Source organism: Phocoena phocoena, chromosome 10 (genome assembly GCF_963924675.1).
Source record: "Phocoena phocoena chromosome 10, mPhoPho1.1, whole genome shotgun sequence".
In the NCBI taxonomy this organism is placed as follows: domain Eukaryota; kingdom Metazoa; phylum Chordata; class Mammalia; order Artiodactyla; family Phocoenidae; genus Phocoena; species Phocoena phocoena.
The window spans coordinates 57,462,562-57,485,673 of record NC_089228.1 but is presented as its reverse complement, the minus strand read 5'-3'; the positions used below and the strand labels follow the sequence as shown (position 1 = coordinate 57,485,673).

The window sequence follows — 23,112 nt, the reverse complement described above, 5'->3', positions numbered from 1 at the left end:
TAGTTTGATTAATATGTGTCTTGGCGTGTTTCTCCTTGGATTTATCCTGTATGGGACTCTCTGTGCTTCCTGTACTTGATTAACTATTTCCTTTCCCATATTAGGGAAGTTTCCAACTATAATCTCTTCAAATATTTTCTCAGTCCCTTTCTTTTTCCCTTCTTCTTCTGGGACCCCTATAATTCGAATGTTGGTGCATTTGATGTTGTCCCAGAGGTCTCTGAGACTGTCCTCAGTTCTTTTTTCTTTACTCTGCTCTACAGTAGTTATTTCCACTATTTTATCTTCCTGGTCACTTATCCTCTCTTCTGCCTCAGTTATTCTGCTATTAATCCCATCTAGATTATTTTAAATTTCATTTATTGTGTTGTTGATCATTGCTTGTTTCCTCTTTAGCTCTTCTAGGTCCTTGTTAAATGTTCCTTGCATTGTCTCTATTCTATTTCCAAGATTTTGGATCATCTTTACTGTCATTATTCTGAATTCTTTTTCAGGTAGACTGCCTGTTTTCTCTTCATTTGTTAGGTCTCATTGGTTTTTACCTTGCTCCTTCATCTTCTGTGTGTTTTTCTGTCTTCTCATTTTGCTTATGTTACTGTGTTTGCGTTCTCCTTTTTGCAGGCTGCTGGTTCGTAGTTTCCATTGCTTTTGGTGTCTGTCCCCAGTGGCTAAGGTTGTTTCAGTGGGTTGTGTAGGCTTCCTGGTTGAGGGGACTAGTGCCTGTGCTCTGGTGGATGAGGCTGGATCTTGTCTCTCTGGTGGGCAGGTCCACGTCTGGTGGTGCGTTTTGGCATGTCTGTTGCCTTATTATGATTTTAGGCAGCCTCTCTGCTAATGGTTGGGGTTTTGTTCCTGTCTTGCTAGTTGTTTGGCATAGGGTGTGCAGCACTGCAGCTTGCTGGTCGTTGAGTGAAGCTGGGTCTTGGTGTTGAGATGGAGATACCTGGGAGATTTTCGCCATTTGATATTACTTGGAGCAGGGACGTCTCTTGTGAACCAGTGTCCTGAAGTTGGCTCTCCCACCTCAGAGGCACAGCCCTGATGTCTTGCTGGAGCACCAAGAGCCTGTCCACATGGCTCAGAATAAAAGGGAGGAAAATTAGAAGGAAAGAAAGAAAGAGGATAAAATAAAATAAAGTAAGATAAAATAAAATAGTTACAGAAATAAAAATAATTATTAAGAAAACAAATATTTTTAAGTGAAAAAAAAAAGAAAAAAACCCCAGACAGTCAGAACTGTAGGACAAATGGTGAAAGCAAAGCTATACAGACAAAATCTCACACAGTAGCATAAACATACACACTCACAAAAAGTGGAAAGGGGGAGAAAATAATATATCTTGCTCCCAAAGTCAACCTCCTCAATTTGCGATGATTCGTTGTCTATTCAGGTATTCCACAGATTCAGGGTACTTCAAGTTGACTGTGGAGCTTTAATCTGCTGCTTCTGAGGCTGCTGGGCGAAATTTCCCTTTCTCTTCTTTGTTCACAGAGCTCCCATGTTTCAGCTTTGGATTTGGCCCTGCCTCTGCGTGTAGGCCACCTGAGGACATCTGTTCTTCGCTCAGACAGGACGGGGTTAAAGGAGCCTCTGATTCGGTGGTTCTGACTCACTCAGGCTGGCGGGAGGGTGGGGTACAGATATAGGGTGAGCCTGTGGTGGCAGAGCCCAGCATGACCTTGCACCAGCCTGAGGTGTGCGCTCTGCGTTCTCCCGGGAAACTTGTCCCTGGATCACGGGACCCTGACAGTGGCGGGCTGCACAGGCTCCCCAGAGAGGAGGTGCAGATAGTGAACTGTGCTCGCACACAGACTTCTTGGTGGCGGCAGCAGTAGCCTGTGTCTCATGCCTGTTCCTGGGATCTGCGGTGATAGCCGCGGCTTGTGCCTGTCTCTGGAGCTCCTTTAAGCAGCACTCTTAATCCCCTCTCCTGGCGCACCAGGAAACAAAGAGGCAAGAAAATGTCTCTTGTCTCTTCGGCAGCTCCAGACTTCTCCCAGACTCCCTCCAGGCTAGCCGTGGTGCACTAACCCCTTCAGGCTGTGTTCCCGCTGCCAGTACTCTCCCGGCATCAGATCAAAGTCTGAGCCTCAGCTTCCAGCTCCGCCCGTCCCTGTGGGTGAACAGAGAAGCCTCTTGGGCTGGTGAGTGCTGGTCGGCACCGATTCTCTGTGTGGGAATCTCCCTGCTTTGCCCTCCTCACCACTGTTGCTGCACTCTCCTCCATGGCTCTGAAGCTTCCCCCCTCCACCACCCGCAGTCTCTGCCCACGAAGGGGCTTTTAGTGTGTGGAAACCTTTCCTCCTTCACAGCTCCCTCCCACTGGTGCAGGTCCAGTCCCTATTCTTTTGTCTCCTTTTTTCTTTTTTCTTTGCCCTACCCAGGTATGTGGGGGAATTTCTTGCCTTTTGGGAGGTCTGAGGTCTTCTGCCAGCAATCAGTGGGGGTTCTATAGGAGCAGGTCCACGTGTAGATGTATTTCTGATGTATCTGTTGGGAGGAAGGTGATCTCTGTGTCTTACTCTTCAACCATCTTCTCCAGCAGACCCCATCTTATTTTTGATGAAAACAGATGTCAACTCACTGAAGGCAGAGTTAGGATGCTAACATCCTGTCTTTTAAAATAGTTGCTTTTAGATATTTTCCACATATCTGTCTCCATGGAAACTGGATAAGGCCACCACCAGCCAGAAGTAAGCAGTTTCCCATTTAAAGTCACTTGTTGGTTGTCAGAAGGTATCTGGCTCTGCAATTCAGGGTGCTACCACAGCTTAAGTCTGCAGGAATTTAGTAAATAAATATGTGAACAAGAAGGGTATTTTGTTTGTCCGTTCAGTTTTACTTTCAGAAGTTTCCTTTGCAATTATGGAACAGAAAAAATTGACCTTGTTCTTTAAGCTTTGGTAAATATGTGAGTGTAATGGTTAGACTTGTATTTATCTCCTTTATTTGAAAGGCAGTGACTTTGGTTAGCACTGTAATTTAAGGTTCCCCAAAGAGGAATCATTCCTTACTATGAGCAATGTCATAAACTTTAAAGTATTCTGGAAATACATTTTTACAACCACCGTGGTTATATCTTAACTTGTAGCAAGGAATTCCATCTTGCCAAAAATATGAAATCATTTGTTATGCTGGCAGTGTAAGAACATAATAATAAGGTGTTTATAATAGTTTCATTCTTGCTTTATCATACTTTAAACTCCAATAAAGAAACAAAATACATCCATTTCAAAAGTTTTTTAATATAAAAATTAGCAGGACAGGCATATGGAAATTATATTTAAATTTCAAAGGATATTTTCTTTCAATTTAGTAGTGAATCATTAAGGTAACCAACAAGCTATTTGAAGTTATTTCCATAGCACTGAAGTTAAGAATTCTTCTCCATGTATCTATATCAGTATTTAAATGGAAATGTATTTTTGAATATCTTTACTCGATAGAGATATGGAAGATTATATTTTGACTTATTAACCAATTTTCTCCCCCATCCTATGTTCTTATGCCCCTTCACCCACTTTCATTTAATCAGGTAGACAGTTATGTAGGATTGCCTAAAGGAAAGGTTGACAGAAGAAAATGGAGAAAACGGTAATCAGTTTTAGACTCTTGAGCCTTCAAAAGGCTGGCCCTCAGGGTAAATGAAAAGAATATCAGATTTGGTTAAAAAAATTTTAAACCCCAAAAAATAACCCAAATATGATAGATAAGAGCCAGGCTACTCTCCAGGCTGGGCAGAAGTCAAAGGGGAAACAGTGAGAAGTTAGAGGTGGGCAGGTCCAAAATAAGGTAGTCCCTTCTTGAGCCCCCAGGCTAACTGTGCCAGCTGTAAGTTTGTTTACTCTCAGCTCCAAATCCACCTTCATTGCCCTGCTTGTGACACGGGAACATATATCCCTTGTCAGCTGGCTGGATGTTCAGCTCTATCTGCAGAGGGCACTAGTGGAGGATGGAGCCTGTCTTTCTGGTTCCAGTGATGCTCCTGCCTTGCCTTAGTTTGGCAGCAGTGAATGGTCAGTAGGAATGGGGACCCCCAGCTGTGCTCACCCCCAGCCAGATTCAGTGCCACCAACCCTGAGGGCAGCTTTCCAGAGAGTTCCATGGAGCAGCACCTACCAGTGGGCAGCCTCCCCTGGTCCCAGAGAGGGCAGTTCCTAGTGGGCAATTCCCAGCACACCACTCTTACATGCTGATTTCCAGCAAGTCTACAGCACAGTACCTCAGGACATTTCTCTGGCTTTCCAGTGAGGTCTGGACCTCAGCCTAGGATGAGGGTGTCCTCTTCTATTTTGTTCCTTTCTTGGGTGCTCTGCCTCAGTCCTATAAGTAGTGACTTCCCTATCTGCTCTTCTTATAGTCTTTAGATTTCTCTTCCCCTCCTCAGTAGATAATACCCTATTATTAGTAGTAATTCTCAAACAATTCTTTTTTTTTTGCGGTACTCGGGCCTCTCACTGTTGTGGCCTCTCCCGTTGCGGAGCACAGGCTCTGGGCACGCAGGCTCAGCAGCCATGGCTCACGGGCCCAGCCGCTCTGCAGCACGTGGGACCCTCCCAGACCAGGGCACAAACCCGTGTCCCCTGCGTCGGCAGGCAGATTCCCAACCACTGCGCCACCAGGGAAGCCCTTAAACAATTCTTTATGTGAAACCTTCCCTGTTGAAATCAGTTTGGTTTCTGTCCCCTGAATAGACCCTCACTGAAACAGATTTGGTTCCAGGAATGTCCAGGAGAAGCCATAGAGATGGCATTTGGAAATTGATTTGACTGTACCCTTGGAACCGAGCCCACTGTTGGGTTGTTTGCCAATAGGACAGAGGATGATAGTAATCCATGGCATGCAGTGGCCTCACAGTTAGTCAGTTGTCACCTGGATGAAGAGCCAAGTGAAGCGAGTACCCTGGAAGCTTGAGTGGCTGCTACACTTGACTGTCAGGCAGTATGAAGATCACGAGGATGGTGGGGTGGGTGGGTCCTTTAGATGCACTGGGGCACTTACAGAGAGACAATGACAAGCCTGGGTCCTTTAACTCTCAGCTCAATTCATAGTCTAAGAGCCAGAAAGATTCCATGTCAGCCATAATAGAATGTATTTCTTGTTACCACAGCACTGGTATGGCTGATAATCAAACACAAGTCTAATTGATCAGGTTGCTGAATTACAATGTCAGCTGACTATACATTTCACCAAGTTTCTCATGCAAAAGTTAGAAAAAAAGATTAGGATACTAAAACTCCAAGTAGGGACATGTTGTTGGACCCAGATAAAACTGACAGTCTTGAAACTCAACTCACTCTGAGCCATCATTGCCAGTGGAAGTAGCTTGAAACCCTGCATCTGAGAAGATAAGACTTCTTTTGCTTCAAAACTCTATACTAACCTCACCTAGGACAGATGAGGGGTAATATCTTAAAAAGGGATGCTCATTCCTCTTAAGACCCACAACAGTGAGCTTTAAGTCAGCAACAAGGGTCAAATCTCAATATGATCCAGGGGAACTTGTACATTTCCCTATCTGCTCTTCATCAAAAGAATTGCATCAAAAGATTTTGCTATTCCATATCAGCAGCAACCCAGAGAACATGTGCAGGAGTGGATTCTAAGGGTGTCAGGCCAACAAGGATGAAATATAGCACTATATCAAGCTGAATTCATTCAAATGTGTGTACTTACTAGAGAGTCTAGATTTAGTATATTAGTTCATGCAGCTGGAGGTATACTAAAACCTGGACTCAATGGTGGCCTACATTTAATGAGGATAAAATGCCAGAGCTTCTCTTGCTTGTGGAGGAGGAAATTCAAAGGCTTGGAGAGACAGGAATGCTGGGATAGATTTACCATGGGTGACCTGCACACTCACTTCCCAATTTCATTTAGCAAGAACACTCAGAAGCCATTTCTTTTGATACCACACAGGACCCTGTGGGGCTCCTGGGCACAAAAGGCTTTCTGTGTCCCCCATTTCTTTGATTATAGGAAATAGGTTTCATTCAGCCTCCATGACCTTCCCTGAGTTCCAACTGGCAGATTTAAGCAGTCGCTAATTAGGGAAGGGAGGGGATGCAGAGACAAGGGAGGAGCAGTCAAGAGGAACAATAGTTCAGCCTTGGGGAAGGGTCCTGGCTCCCCATTAAGGGATACACACAATATCTTTGAGCTGTTTTGCAGATGCTGCCCACAAGCACATAGACTGCAGACCGGTTGGAACCAGAAGGTTGATGATGCTGACTCCCGATTACCTCACCACCAACCAGTCAGAAGAATGTCCATGAGCTAATGACGCCCTCTTTGAACCATTCCCATAAAACTCCTCACTACCCACTCCAGGTAGGGACACAAGAGTTTTGACGGCATTAGCCTGCTGTGGCCCCCTTTGCCTGGCAAAGCAATAAAGCTATTTTTTTCTACTTCACTCAAAACTCTGTGTCCAAGATTTAATTCAGTGTCAGGGTACAGAGGCCAGGTTAGGCTTCACTTTCACTAAAGCAGTGAGAAACACATTGGAGAGGGGAGAACCAGCATCCTTGAAGACCTTACAGTTGCTCTCCTTTGTAGGCCAGATATGACACTGAAAGTACAAGGTTCCAGTGCGGATGATGTGATCCCAGAGGAGCAGAGGCCAAGAGGCAGCCCCTGACCACCAGTGACAAGTTGGGAGCATTTACCATAAAGGATGGCAGGGATGTTTACTGTTAATGAGAATGCCTGGCCCACAGAGATCTCTGATGGTAGTTAATTGATCGGGGTGTTCTTGGGAAAGAAACATGTGGTCATCCTACTAGAGTATTCCTTAATCCATATAACAGAAAAGACACTCCAGTAACTCAAAAATGTGATTTGAGTTACTGTTGCCCTCAATTGAGAGTCACCACCTCTCACATAGTTTCCAGACGTTGGTCAATTCAAAGACCAAATGCCCCTTAATTAGTGGGAAAGCTGGGGCTCCTTGAGGAAGGGCCCTGAAACATTGCTATACCTATGCAATAAATAAAATTTATAAAATAAATATAAAATAAATAAAATTTCCTCCAGCCCTTCTCCAGAGAGTCCTGCAGCTATCTATTAGGGTGACTTCTCACAGAGAAGAAGGAAATACACAGGCTTTCAGGGAATACTGGACACCAGTCATAAACTGACTCTATTTCCTAGAGTCTTATAATGCCACCGTGGTACACTAATCAAAATGGGTTTTTTTGGTTTGTTTGCTTCTTTGAGGGGGGAGGCATATTAGCCCAAGTTAGATTTATAATGGGCCCAGTTGTTCCACTGGCCTGGTGATATTTCTCTCTAGTACCTGAATATTTAATTGGAATTGCCACAATTGGCAACTGACAGAATCATCAGACTGGGTCTCTGAATCTTAGGGTGAGGGAATGTTTATATGTTTTGCTCATTGATATGTCTCAAGTGCCTAGAATAGTGGCTGGTACATAGTAGGCATCTAGTAATTAAATGTTAAATGAAAAAATGAACAAATGAATGAACTACATATTAAGACATACAGTCTTAAACTTCAAAATAATAGTTACTTTCTTGTCCAAATATCTACACTTATTTATCTACAAAATTTGTTTTCTTATTAACAGTACCTAACTTTGGTAAATGACCATTCAACTTCCTTATCATTAAAAAGATTTCTGTAAATAATTTGTAACCAGTGATTACTTCCCCAATGTCTAACAGTCACTGAGATTTAGAAAAAGTTTTTAAAATCCTGAATTTTGTGTTTTCAGTTTTTTGAGAGGTCTTGGTTTTATCCCAGCCTCGTCAGGATTAGGGAACTACTTTCCTTTCTTTCCTGTAGCCCAGCTCTGTCCCCACTTTCACCCACACATTAAAGGGCCATTTGTGTTGAAGTTTGTTTTTGGTTGGGCACTAGCAGTAAAAGAGCAGGTTAGGAGTCACAGGGAAAACCTGACTTATCTGCTTCTTTTAACCTATGACCTTCCCAGCTCTGCTGCTAAGCTAAAGTGTTCCCAAATATATGTATTTGGAGAGAATAAGAAGAAGCATCACTCGAACTGAAAGTTTCTCAAAGTAGTTCCTTACCAATATTAGCACCAAACTTGTACTTAAGATAAAAAGTAAATAAAAAGCTAGCACACTGACCTGAGTGATGTAGATGATTTTGTGCAGCTGGATTAAGATCTGCTGAATAGGATCACTGATCTGACGTACTTTCCTCTGGGACACAGCAATTCCTGCAGATGCTGTGGATGACAAATTCTGCAGTTAATCAAGACCCTTTTCCCCTTCACAAGTGGTATTAAGTGGAAAATGGGGTAAATTTCTAAAAAAAAATACTCTCATCCTACCAATTAGAAAATATGTAGAGACCTTGTTACACTTCAATATTTTATGATATGGGATGCACAATTCTTTCCTTCTACTTCTTAGACCTCTAAGTAACATAATAATGTTATCATTTGTAACATCTTAAAGACTTTATCACTTGGAAATTTTGCCTGCAATTACACCAGGCTGCCACAAGGTGTCAGTGGTGTCTTGGATACTGTGGCCATTGAAAAGCTGGGCTTCAGATATGTGCAGTTAAGAGATTATCACACTTAAAAATTTTTAATTCATTTGCCCTCAGTAGCAAATAAAACTAATTTTATTAAAACTACTAAAATGCAAATAGTGAATAGGCAATCTTAAAGAGCAAACAAAAAAATATAATTTGTAATAATCAAGGGTTTGAAAATTATGTTACTTTCCAACCCTTGATTATTACAAATTATAATTTTCACTGAGATTTCTCTTCAGGTCTAAATAAGACACATCTATAATTTATCCTGAATTCTCATCACAGAGCCACATCACTTTCACAGTTCTAGGCTAGCTTGGTATCAAACTGCATATAAGCTGCTTTCCCAGATTCACATGTCATAGCCACAAGTGGCCCATTCTTAACTTTGAGGAATGTAAAGCTATTTAAAGGAATGGCCTTGACCCCTGTATTAGCCACAAGGTCCCCTCTGCCTCCTCTCACCCTCAGATCCACACTAGAGAAAATGGAAGAGAGACTTCAGATATGTGGATGTATATTATTGTCTCTTCCACATTCCTGCTCTTTCCCTTCCTCCTGATAACATGTAGCATACTTTCTGAAATAACATTTTTCTTGCCAATTTCTCTTTTAAAGAAAATTTCCAAAGTCCTTCTTTTCTTACCTCCAGACAACTTTGTGCACATGAAATTAAATGTGAATACAATCATTGCTTTAGCAACAGCTAAGATTTTGAAAAATGATTCTTATATAAATGCTTTCTGAGAAAGTTTGCATATTTTACCATAAAAACTTGTTTTCAAAACATTTATAGAGAAAATTTAATGTGGCCATTAAAAGATCCAACTTGTTTTATTATTAGCATACCAAAATGTATGTTTAGGACACAAACCACAAAAAAGAAAATAAATATAACATTGAAAGAAATATTATTTTCCTTATGGGTATCTTTATTGAGTTTGTTGAGAAATTCACACAAGAAATCATCTAGCTCTAGCTCATCTTCATTTAATACCCTGTTTAAATGTTTGCAATTTAAAGGATCTACCTCCTCTAGGAACTGTGTCTAACTCCTTTTAAGCAACAATTACTTGCCATTAAGATGAGGTTTAGTAAATTACCCTTAGGGTAAAAATGTGAAGGTAAATCAGAAAGAATTAAGGTAGCTCTGAAATAGAAAACAGAGAGCTGGAAGTATCTGCTCCAGCCTGAAGAGATGGCCAAGAGTACATATGTCATATTTTCTACAATGGTGCTTCTTTGCAGAAACAATTCTTAAAATGTAATTATTTGTTTGTCTAGACTGATATCCAAAACTAATGTGGCCAAGTTGATGTTGCTATTGGAAGACTAACATTGTATTTTCTGAAACTGGATGGCTTTTGATCACACTTATGTTGATTACTTTATGTTTTTGGTATATGGACTTTCATTCATAGGTAATAAGTTAAAATCTCACAGCATGGCAGAGAGTTCTTAGATTTGTGATGACATTTTGAGTGGGATGTCTACCTTGCCACAAGAATGTATTCATCTGTGGCTAGATATAAAAACAGAGACAGTTAGCTAGAATGTGTGCCTTCTGAATTACTCAATATACAAAATTGCTTAAAATTATTTTCCTTAAGACCTTTGACCATAAGGTAAGTCCTTGAGTTTTGAAAATAGTTTTGGCTGCTTACTCGCTAAAAAATAAATCCTAAAATGTGTAATTACACATGCCCATGGTAAAGCAAGCAAAGAAATGTAAAACAACCTAAGTATCACAGAAGAGACTTCGAGGGTCCCTGGAACCACCACCCATCAGCCACCTCCCCAGAAGAAACCTCTGATATCAGCTTGGTGTGTTGCCTTCCAGTTACTTTTCTATTTACGTACTTCAGTGTGTATCTTCAGAACAATATTTTTCAAACTATGGTTGAGTCCTAAATCTGTTTAATGAGTCATGACCAGCATTTTGAAAAATGGAATGGAATGGCATGAAATGAAATAGAATAGGATATAAAAATTTCAAAGTGCATTGCATGTAGTAAGGATCCACCCAGTCGAGATATAAAATGTATGTCTTACTAAGTGTCATTTCCAAAAAGACTTACTTCCAAAAAGACTTTGAAAGCTACTATTGTAGAAAATCTATAGTATTATCTCATGCTTTATTTCCCTCTTTTTAAATAAATGGTGACACATTATAAGACTGTTTTACAATGTTTATTCTCAGCCTGCCATGGAGATTCTTTTTTATCAACACACCCAGTTATAGCTTATTCTTTATGACCACTATTGAACAGTATTACATGTCCTGCATGCATTATAGTTTCTTAGTCACTTCCGTCTTGATGGGAACTTAGTTTTTTTTTCAATTTCTCATGATTATAAATGATGCTGCAGTGGGTATATATGTGCGTGCCTCACTGTGCATAGTACAAGGGGTATTTAGGGTAAATAAGGAGAAAATAAATAGCTGGGCCCCTTGATACACATATTTCCTATTTTAACAAATACATTTTAAAGTGGCTGAATCAATTTGCACTCTGATCAGAAGAGAATCCATTTTTCTATATCGTGATCAACACTATAATCAAACTTTTCAATTTTGCCAAGCTGATTTTGTTTTATTTTTTGTTTATCTGAATGCTGACGAGGTTATTGTACTTCTTTGGTGATTTTCTGTTTGTGTCCCAAGCTTTTTTTTCTTATTGATTTGTAAGTGCTCTTTACATTGTCTGACTACTAATCCTTTTATTGTATTTTACATGTTAAAAGTATTTTCACCTAATTTGTTACTTCTTTTCAATTTAAAGGGTGGACAAGTGGTTAGGAATCTACGCTCTCACTGCCAAGGGCCTGGGTTGGATCCTTGGTTGGAAAACTAAGATCCTGCAAGTTGGGGAGCATGGCAAAAAAAAGAAAAAGACATCATAGAAGCTGATCATATTTCAACGTCAGGCATATATAGTATAGAAAGCATTTGGTCTCATTAAAATTTAAATAAAATCAAAGTTTACATTGGAATACTTTATATTCAGTTTATGGTTTTTATTAAAATAGTGAACTTAATTAGTGTTTTAAAACTTAGAAGGAAACTACAAAATTCATTATAAGAAGCAATTTACTTAGGGTGTAAAAAAATTTATATTTGCTAGCTTACTGTGTGGTTAGCATGACATTAAACAGCTACATTTCCGCTCTGTGGTGGTGGGTAGGAGGACCTGGAGGAGGTGTTGGCAAGAGTTTTACACATTTAGTCTCATGTGATCCTCACAACTATTCTGAATGGTAGTTGTTTCTATCCCCATTTTATAGATGACTGAAATTAACGAGATTGTCTAACCAAAACTGAAGAACTGGGACATGCAACAAGGTGGGCCCTAAACTCTACACTGACTTAGTCTCCTAACTTGTCACTGGGAGACCATGAAATTATGGACAATATAACATAATATAGATGCTCCTTCCCACACCTGAAATACTACTTTTTTCTTAAAAGGAGTTGCTACTTTTAACATGTTCTGACTATACCTTTGAACATTTAATGGATCAAATATTTTTGGAAAGCATGTACAAGTAATAAACTGGAAGCATTATGTCTTTGTAGCCTGTGCAGTGTACTATATCTGCTTTATTATCTCATGGCACATTACAATAGCCAAGTTAGTTGCCATTACTCGTTCTTTGAGACTTGATTTACATCATATATCCAGTCTATTGAAACCACAATTCACAACACAAACTCTGAAACTGTTAATTACTATAAATTGAATAAAAGATGGATTACTCATGTTCCCCCAATTGAACATGATATAGTATCAACCTACTATTTTTCTGAATTCTTTCTGCTAAGAATCAGGAATTTTTGAACAACTGGAGAAGAGAAAGTGTTGAGCAGGAGCTCCCTGAAAAAGTAAAAAAAATAGTTTCCTTTTATAAAGGGGGCTAAAACATACATGGCTTCTCCATATGGGACCAACTGCCCTGTTGAAAGACAACCTTTTAAATTTAAGTACAGTGAACAGATTTGCTCTGGTCTCTTTCCTCTACTTTTGTGAAAAGGAAATAAAGTAACTGAATTGTAGCTTAAATCTGCAAATTCTCAGCAATGAACCTCTGTGCCCAGCAGCATAGAAGGCAGCAAAATTAGACAAAGAACGTTGCATTCACAAGGGGTTCATGGGAGGTCCATTTAGAGGGCCATGGTTGAAGGACAGAGAACTGATGCAAACATTTCATCTGAGAAGACCATGAAGAATGAATAGGCTTTCAGTAGGCACAGGACATGGATTTGGTGTTAGGGAGGGTATATTTGAGTGGCAGCTTCTGAGTAGAAAAACAGTTTCAGCAAAGGACAGGAGTCAGCTAAGTGAGTGCCACATCTGGAGAACGGCAGAGTGTTCAGTTTTCCCTGTGTGCAGTACCATGAAAAGGTATAGTACTGGGTACATCTGCAGAGGGAGCCAGGCACCACAGCAGATGGTGATTTCAGGAAAGGTGATCTCATGAGAAGAGGCCTAGGGCCTAAGTCAGGCCCGGCATGGAGCAGCACATGGTGACTGTCTGTGGGGAGCAGGAGCCGAGGAGAGGCCTAAGCTTGGACCTGAGTTGTTAAATGACTCCCTCCGTGGGAGAGAGGGAAGTGAGAGAGAAGATGATGACCAGGAGGTGTGGGCATGGAATCTTTCCCAACACAGACCAATAATAGATGGTTCCACAATCAGGTAGAAATTATTAGGAAGAGACTCAAGGTTCTGGGTCTAGTTCCCCCACAGTCCAGCCTCTGGTAGAACTTCTGACAAGATGACAGGAAGCTGCAATAAAGCCTCAGCACCTTTCACCCTGGGTGACCAGGTTCCTTCCAGTCCCTTTCATTCCAGCTTCAGAAACAAGCTGTTTAAATTCCAAAGAAGCAAGGCCGCTTTGAGGTCCTTCACTCTTGAATGCTGGCTGAATCACCTTTACATAATGCATCTCACATCTTGTTCAGGCTTAATTTGTGTGTGTGTGAGGATTGGAGTTTCATCCTATTCCAAATTCTCTATGTATTTTTTTCAAAATATATAATCTCAAAATATATAAATCTCAAAATATATATTTTTTCAAAATATTTAAAGTTGCTAATCCCCTTAAAATGACTACATAATACACATGGCAAGATGCTGTGTGAAGAATTCACTGTTGTATTATTTCCCACACTTACTTTTGACCTCATGAACCTCCTGCTGTCAAGAAGCAGAGTGAGGCAAGCACTGCCCCAAGATGGGGAGGTAGAGAGGAGCCAGGGAACAGAGAGCATATGTTCCTGGACTTTAAAAGCATTAGTCTAAGCAGAAGGCAGAGAGATTCACAGGACCTGTAGCTGAACAAACTCTTCTTCCTGCCCCTCCTGGATAAGATAAAGCTTCTTTGAGGAGGAAGGATGAAGACATACGAGAAGGAAAGAAGGTCTCAGAAGAGATTCAAATTCCAGCTCACTTGGGCAAAGTCTTCGGTGGGGGCAGTGAGGAGGGCAGAGATGTTTGATAGAAGTCTCTACGTTTGGGGATTCAAGAGTTGAAAGGCTGGGGGCGCAGTTCCCACAGCGAGCTCTGAGAGGTCCTAGCCATGCAGATGTTCCCTGCACCTTATGACCTGGGATGGAATGGGGCAGGAGAGACAGCTTCCTGGGGTGTCAGAGGCTCAGCCCCCAAGTCTCCAAACTCAGAGAGTGTGGAAGAGTAGGCTAACCTTCCCAGACCCCTGAGAAGGTGAGCTGACAGAGCAAGGAGCTTGCCCCACAGAAGTCCTGCCTTCATGTCAAGGGGACACAGACAGAAATGGGAACGTGTACTGGGAGCTGGAAGTCAGGGAGGGCTGTGCCCACTTCTCAGAACAGCAACGTGGAAGGGTGACCCCCACTCAGTACTCAGAGCAGATACCAGCACAGGCAGTCTCAAAGCCTCAGTACAATGATGCCAACTGAATCCTTGGAACAAAAATACCACTCATGGAAGAAGAAGAAGAAAGAGAAGTGCAATTCTGTTTGTCTGACTTTAAGCCTGATATGATAAAGAAATCACCAACACATTGAAATTTGCCTTTAGGCTAATTGATTATGTTTTCTGAGATGTGGAATAGGGGCTTAATATAAAAATTAAGTTCAGTTTTGGGAAAATATAGAAAGTTAGACTTTTTCTCCCCTGAATTTGTGGCCTAAAAATAACATGCATTTGGCCTATTCCATATAGCTTGGCCCTTATCCATTGACTTAGTTGTTCTTATACTATGCTACAATCACTAACCAAGTCATATTGGCTCCCTTTATTCCTACTAGAGGGAACCTTTTTTTTTCTGAAAGTCAACTCTATTGAAGCTCAGAATTCTCAAGAAGAAAATATTGTGCTGTGAAAATACACTGTGTTCAGCACTATGTATGCAAAAGCTAACCAATCAAACTAAAAGGAACAGAAAGAAAATATAGGAACCCTCTTCTCATTCAATTACCTGGACAAGAAAAATTTATCTCAATCATGGAAAACAGACAAAATGATCATTGCTTGATTCTCTGATATCATGTTACGACATTTTCTAATAGCTTTACTTGATTCTAATCTAATACTCTTAATCCACACCAATAAAGGTGAAGGCAGTTACAGTTCTGTAGAGTTAGTGGTTAACCTATAGGAATTGACATGTTGGTATGACTTTATAGGCCAATCAAGACGTTAATCACAAAAATGATATGCCTTTATTGCCCCACAGAAAATTTGCCAATCTTATGCTTAATTTAGCAATGTTGCTTCAGCTTTTCTTTACTATATATATACTTATTTTACTATATATATATACTATATATACTTCCACAACTATAAAAATATACTTATACAACTATAAAAATTCCTGTCTCCAAATGCTCTTGAACAGGCTCTTCTGTCCTCCATCTGGTTCCATCATTAAGGGAATTTAAATAAAACTAGGATTATTGTTAAAAAATAACTTTAAGAATTGTGCTTTTTGGCTTCCCTCATGGCATGGTGGTTGAGAATCTGCCTGCCAATGTGGGGGACACAGGTTCGAGCCCTGGTCTGGGAAGATCCCACATGCCGCGGAGCAACTAAGCCCTTGTACCACAGCTACTGAGCCTGTGCTCTAGAGCCCGTGAGCCACAACTACTGAGCCCACATGTCACAACTACTGAAGCCCACGTGCCTAGAGCCTGTGTTCCACAGCAAGAGAAGCCACCACAATGAGAAGCCTGCGCGCTGCAATGAAGAGTAGCTCCCGCTTGCCGCAATTAGAGACAGCCCATGCACAGCAACAAAGACCCAACACAGCCAAAACTAAATAAAAAATAAATAAATTTAAAAAAAAGAATTGTGCTTTTTGACTCCAATGTGGTAAGAAACAATAAGTAGCTTCTTATAGATAAATAAGAAACTCATAAATAAATAAATTTTAATTAACATGTCATCTAAAACATCCCAAATAATCTATGGAATCCACAGTGAGGAATGTCAATTAACAATGAATGAGATCTCAGCTGTATTGGAGGGCAGGAAGGTGGTCCAGCCAGAAGAGGCCTCTTGCCTGTTTCTCATTACTATTCGCTCACCAGTCACCATCTGCAATACTCAAATTACTGTATGACAACAATTCAAAGGGTAGTTGTAAGCACTCTGAAACTTTTTAAAAATAATAAATAAATAATAATTATTATTTTTGGCTGTGTTGGGTCTTAGCTGCTGCGCACGGGCTTTCTCTGGTTGTGGCGAACGGGGGCTACTCTTTGTTGCAGTGGGTGGGCTTCTCACTGCAGTGGCTTCTTTTGTTGTGGAGCATGGGCTCTAAGCACACAGCCTTCAGTAGTTGCAGCACACAGGCTCAGTAGTTGTGCCTCGTGGGCTCTAGAGCACAGACTCAATAGTTGTGGCTCACAGGGTCTAGAGCAAGGCTCAGTAGTTGTGGTCAATGGGCTTACTTGCTCCGCAGCATGTGGGATATTCCTGGACTAGGGTTTGAACCCATGTCCCCTGCATTGGCAGGTGGATTCTTAACCACTGCAGCACCAAGGAAGTCCTGAAACCACTTTTTGAATCTCAGTAATCATTAATAATGGCAATTTGGAATTTGAAAGCCCTGCTTTTCTATATTGACTCAATTATTTGTACACTAAGCTACAATCATCAAGCCACATAGACCTCCCTTTACTCCTACCAGAGGGTGGTGTAGCTTTCTTCTCCTCCTTTCATTTAGCCTTTTCCCAGTGCAGAAACCCCCGGGGCAGGGTTGTGGGCTGCGTTAACAGCTAATTTGCAGTCTGCACTTGGGCTTGGATTGGGACCATCAATAACTTTTGTGAGATTGAGTACCTTTTTGAAAAGACATTGTCCTCCAAAGAGTATGTAAAAATCTACAACTGGTCCACACTCCCCCAGTGCCTGCCTGGCATGAGGAACTAGGACACAATTCATCACTGATAGAGAAAATGTGTTATCTCCCACCTCTTCCCCAATCTGAAGTCTAACATTAAAATATCATTTTCCCCCTAGTCTTTAAGTAATCACAAGATTACTTATTCAGTTGCTTTCAATAGCAAGAATAAACAAGGGTTTAAACAGTGGTAGGTCTGCATCAGTTACAAAATAAGTAGTTTTCAGGGGCCTGATCTCAGAGGAAATACTCAAGATATATGCAAACTTTACTAAAGATGCTTATAATATGGTTGCAAAATATAACTAACATACCCAAATCCCAAAAAACAATATAGAAAAATATATAATTATATGTCAAATTGCATAGTGTAGACTAGTATTATAAGAGTTTTGATTAAAGTCTGGTAAGCACATTTCATATGCTAAAAGAATTGCTATATAATAAAATTAGAGAAGGCGTTTACAAAAAATCACCTTGGCAATTGTGATATCTAGTATTAAGTATTCTATGTTAACTAACTTGAAAGCAAGCTACTGAAAGTTGCTCATAATAAGGACAACTAGAATATAGCTGTGCTCTCTGGAATATTTGGATGAAACTTTGACTACTTTACATAGATGTATAAAAATAGAGGGCTTCCCTGGTGGCGCAGTGGTTGAGAGTCTGCCTGCCGATGCAGGGGACATGGGTTCGTGCCCCGGTCCGGGAAGATCCCACATGCCGCGGAGCGGCTGGGTCCGTGAGCCATGGCCGCTGAGCCTGCGCGTCTGGAGCCTGTTGCTCCGCAACGGGAGAGGCCACAGCAGTGAGAGGCCCGCGTACCGCAAACAAAAGAAAAAAAAGAAAAAGATTCTCAGTCATCTAGTATGATAATTAAGAGCCTGTAAATCATGAAGAGAAAATTTCTATTCAAAATGCAGAGCATAATAATTCCCATGTATTAGTTCAGTGCCTGGGTGTTAGCTGCTGAAAAATGAAAAACCCAGCAAAGGAGGGAGAAACATCAGTGTTAATCCAGTCAAAGTTGGCCATAGTCCTGGTTGACATTACATTTGCATTTTAAATTTGGGTTTGACTGACACTCCCAAAAATTTACATTTGACCTACACAAATAGCATCCATAACATTAAAATGTACCCTATTAACTTGACAAAGAATAAGTTTCTCATCATATGTTTTGGTATGATTTAATTTTCACAAATATACAACATCATTTCCCCTATCTCAACAGGGAAGGACTATTTCTGTTATATATATAAAAGACCCTAGACATTTTTCCAATTCAAAATATCCAATTGTTTGATTAATTTGACTCTATAGACAACAGAACCAATAAATTATTTTTAAAGAACTGACACAAAATTAATATACAGAAATCTGTTGCTTTCTGTACAATAACAATGAACTATCATAAAGAGAAATTAAGAAAACAACCTCATTTATAATCACAACAAAAAGAATAAAATATCTTGGAATAAATTTAACCAAGAAATTGAAAGACCAATATCAAAAAGCTAGAAGACATTGATGAAAGAAACTGAAGATGGTACAAAAAAATGGAAAAGTATCCTGCACTCATGGATTGAAAGAAATAATATTGTTAAAATGTCCATACTACCCAATGCAATGTATAGATTTAATGCAATACCTATCAAATACCAATGACATTTTTCATGGAACTAGAACAAATAATTTTAAAATATATAGAACCACAAAAGATCCTGAAGAGCAAAAACAATATTGAGAAAAAAGAACGAAGCTGAAGGTATCATGCTCCCTGACTTCAGACTATACTACAAAGCTACAGTAGTCAGAAACAGTATGGTACTGGCACAAAAACAGACACATAGCTGAGTAGAGAGCCCAGAAATAAACCCACACACATGTGGTCACCTAATCTATGACAAAGGAGGCAAGAACATACAATGGGGAAAAGACAATCTCTTCAACAAACGATGCTGGGAAAACTGGATAGCTACATGTAAAACAATGAGATTAGAACATTTCCTCACAACATATACAAAAATAAACTCAAAATGGAGATTAAAGACTTAAATGTAAGACTAGAAACCATAAAACTAGAAGAAAACATAGGCAGTACACTCTTTGACATAGGTCTTAGCAATATTTTTAAAATATGTCTATTCAGACAAGGCAAACAAATGCAAAAATAAACAAATCAGACCTAATGAAAGTTAAAAGCTTTTGCACAGTGAATCAAACTATAGACAAAAGGAAAAGACAGACTACTGAATGGGAGAAGATATTTGCAAATGATATGTCTGGTAAGGGGTGACTATCCAAAATAAATAAAGAGCACATACAATTCAATATAAAAAAATTAAAAGTGGACAGAGCACCTGAATAGACATTTCTCCATAGAAGACACACAGCTGGCCAACAGGCACATGAAAATATGCTCAACCTTGCGAATCAGGGAAATGCAAATCAAAACCACCATGAGAGATCATCTCACAACTGTCAGAATGGCTATCATCAAAAAGACAGCACATAAATACCCTAGCACACTGGTGGTGGGAGTGTAAATTGGTTCAGCCACTATGGGAAACAGCATGGAGTTTCCACAAAAAATTAAAAATAGAACTACCATATGATCCAGCAATCCCACTTCTGATTATATATCTGAAGAAAACAAAAACACTGATTCAAAAAGATGTATGCACCCCAATGTTCATTATAGCATTATTTACAATTGCCAAGATGTGAAAGCAACTCAACTGCCCACTAACAGATGAATGGATAAAGAAGATGTGGTGTATATATACAATGGCATATTACTCAGCCATAAAAATGAATGAAATTCTGACATTTTCAGCAATGTGGATGGACCTAGAGAATATTATGCTTAATGAAATAAGTCATACAGAGAAGGACAAATACAGTGTATTTTCACTTACATGTGGAATCTAACAAATAAAGCATACAAATGAATAGAAAAAAACAGAAATAGACTTATAGATACAGAGAATAAACTAGTGGTTACCAGCGGGGAGAGGGGGAGGTGCAAATTAGGGGAAGGGGTTTAAGAGGTACAAACTATTACATATAAAATAAATAAGATACAAGGATGTAATGTACAGCACAGGAAATAGAGCCAATATTTTATAACTTTAAGTGGAGTATAATCTATGAAAATAGAGAATCAATGTTGTACACCTGAAGCTAATATAATATTGTAAACCAACTATACTTCAATTTAAAAAATTATTCATCCAGAGAACTTTTGGACATAACTGAGTTTCCTGCAGCTAGAGGCACTTAAACAGCATAACGTTACATAGTAAGTAGATCAGGTATAAAAGGTATTCGTTTTCCAGTTTTCTTTTCTTTCTACTGATTATATCAAGGGTTAAGTTTCAGTATGGAACAAGTATGTCATCACCATCTTTGAGATATGAGCTAATGTTCCTTTATAACAAAGAAAACAGACCTCAGGATAAGCAGATAACAGTACCTACTAGAATTTAATAATGTTGTTTTGCTTAGATTTGCATTTATTTTTTATAATTGTCACCTATTATGGCAAGTGACGCTATTCTGGTTTCCCATTTGTAACAAAAATATAAACTTCCCTTTAGATAACTTTAAGTTGAGAAAGTAAATCAAATTAAAGAAATCGATATTTGGAAAATAGTAATATAGATAGTACTCAGATACAGCCAAATTTGTGCCATGGTAATCTATAAGTGACAAAGGTTAGGGAAATAGAGCTAAAATAAATATGTGTAAAAAGTGTTTATTCATTCATTGATTCCATGTTAATTACTGTTAATATTTTCATCCATTCAGTATAGAAATTCCTAAATTTTCAACTCTGCTGTCAGAGAACTAGTCTGTTATTTAACCTAAAGAATATCTTATCAAATAATTTATACAATCTAGTTAGTATTAAAAGACAGAACAAGAGGATTTTTAATAGTGTTAACTTGAAACAGCTTCATGGTTATTTGTTTTATAGGAGTTTGGAGGTACATCAAATACTGCTGTATGACCACAATATGAACCTAGAAGTTCACATTTTAAGAGTACAATATAGGCAAGATCATATTCTAATACAGCCACTTAGCACTCTAAAATAATAGTTCTCACCCTTTGTTCTGCCATAGCACATGGAAAATGATGTTCACATACTAGATATATATAGTCCTGGGAGCATACCCAGGTTTTGACAAAATTCTCTCATCTCTGACAATTTTTTTCCAGAGCACTTAGGCAATACAGGACTATAGCTATTGGTTATACATAATGGAAAGAATACTGATTTGCAGAGAAGGTGATCTAAGTGGATGGGGCTGGTACCAGTTGTTTGTGATTTGATAAAGCAACCAATAGTCCAAGTTTACCTGCAACATTTTAAAAAGTATGACTTTTATAATATGCAGAAAAACCATTTTGCATTAAGATTAAGAAAAAATTTTTTTGTTTTACTCGAAAGTGGAATAACTTGTAAGTAGTAACTCAAATTTCCTCATATGCATTACTGTGTTCTACAAGATTAGTTGAAACTAATCACTCCTTTATAGGTAAACTTTAGCATTCACTGACAACACTTAAAATGCTATAGTACATTCTGTTTTAAATTTAAAATATATGAATCAGTAAATTTTAAAAAAGTAGATGGTATAACAAACTGTAGGTCTAAGAAATATAATATATTACATGTTAACTGTGCTAAATAGTTTGTTTAAATATCCAGAGATCTGATCAATTTTGCTGACATAAAGTCAAGTCTTAAACTAGCTAACTCAGCATACCCTTTAGGAAAAATAATTCTTATTATGAATCACAACTGAACTGCAAATTGCTTACATATGTATGTATTCTGCTATCACTATTATAAAATCAATCAATGACAATCATTTTAATTTCATGATTATGTTATGAACTTACCTTATGCCAAAATAGCAGGAGTAGAGCATGGTCAACATGACAGCTTTAGATATGTTAATAACAAAGCTATCTGTTTTTTGCATCTATGCTGATCATGACAGATTGGCCCCAAACTGTCAATAACTCTTCCAAAGCAAATTTAATAAATGTGGAGACATGGACTAATATTACAGTAAATCAGTTCACATCTCCTTTGTTCACTACACCTATTAACTCTACAAAAGAATGTGAATTAAGGAAGTCAAAGTGAAAATAACATTAAGCAATAATTCCAAATTAACCAAAGAAGTAAAATAGAACTTTATACTCGAGTCATACACATATGTTAAAAGCACAGTCACTAAGTTTTTTTCCTGAATTGTCCAGGTTTAGTTAAAAACTTTACTATTACTGTTGAACTTTGGCCCTCTTTAATAGAAATTAGAAATATTAAGGAATACACTCTTTTTCTCAAACAATTACTATAAACTTTTATGTTTTAAGAATCCATAATTTTTACATTATTAGAGAAACAATGTGATATAACACTGCTTTAATCAAATACAAATAACTAAAGTTATCTGTGTCAGAGTAACGGAGATAGAATAAAAGATATGCTTACTCATATCATATAGGTGTAGAGCTTACAGAAATATGTATGTAAAACAAGGTTACTATTTTTTGTTAGTAGTTATGCACTGTAAGCATCAAAATTCAACTGGCTAACATTCCTACCAAGCAAAAATACAAATTTTAGTAAAACAGCCTATATATTTCATCAAATAAGTGAATACAGAAAGCATTTTGATACTGTTAACATGCCAAGCTAATAATGATGGACAAATAAAACAAGATTCTCTGGCTGACTGTACTAAAGTTACCTTTAGTACCTGACTGTACTAAAGTTACCTGTAACTAAAGTTAACTAAAGCTACTGTACTAAAGTAACTAAAGTTACTGTACTGAAGTTACTGTACTAAAGTTACTAGTTACTGTACTAGAGTTATCACAGCGGGAAGGCTATGGGACTGTCACCCCATCACTAACTCGGCCTCTAGCTCCTTAACCTGGGCCCTGAGCATGAGGGGTGGCACTTTCAGAAGCAGGTAAAGAGGCAGCAAAGCTGAAGAAATAAAAGGGGGAAATATATGAAACTGTAATATGAATTGCACTGAATTTCAGGGAGGCGTGTATGATGTTATTGCTGCCAACACTAAATTACCTGGCCTTGGTCTTGATCCTATTCCACCTGTGAAGTCTCTGAAAACAGAATTAGAAGGAGTTATTCAACTTGGATTTGACTAAC

At 38.9% G+C, this 23,112-nt stretch overlaps 1 protein-coding gene across 5 annotated transcripts in view; it reads right to left on the bottom strand.

Moving 5' to 3' along the window:
• NEK10 (NIMA related kinase 10) overlaps positions 1-23,112 on the bottom strand; it is a 282,983-nt gene that overhangs the window by 37,206 nt on the left and 222,665 nt on the right. For 3 of the 5 annotated variants that reach the window (XM_065884790.1, XM_065884788.1, XM_065884791.1), the window contains 2 exons: positions 23,029-23,066; positions 8,114-8,214 (listed from right to left, as the gene is read on the bottom strand). In XM_065884790.1, coding sequence (XP_065740862.1) covers positions 8,114-8,214; positions 23,029-23,066 — 139 coding nt within the window. Of the gene's footprint in view, positions 1-8,113; positions 8,215-10,025; positions 10,054-23,020; positions 23,067-23,112 lie in introns of all 5 variants that reach the window. The other 2 variants (XM_065884787.1, XM_065884789.1) reach the window with 1 other exon arrangement.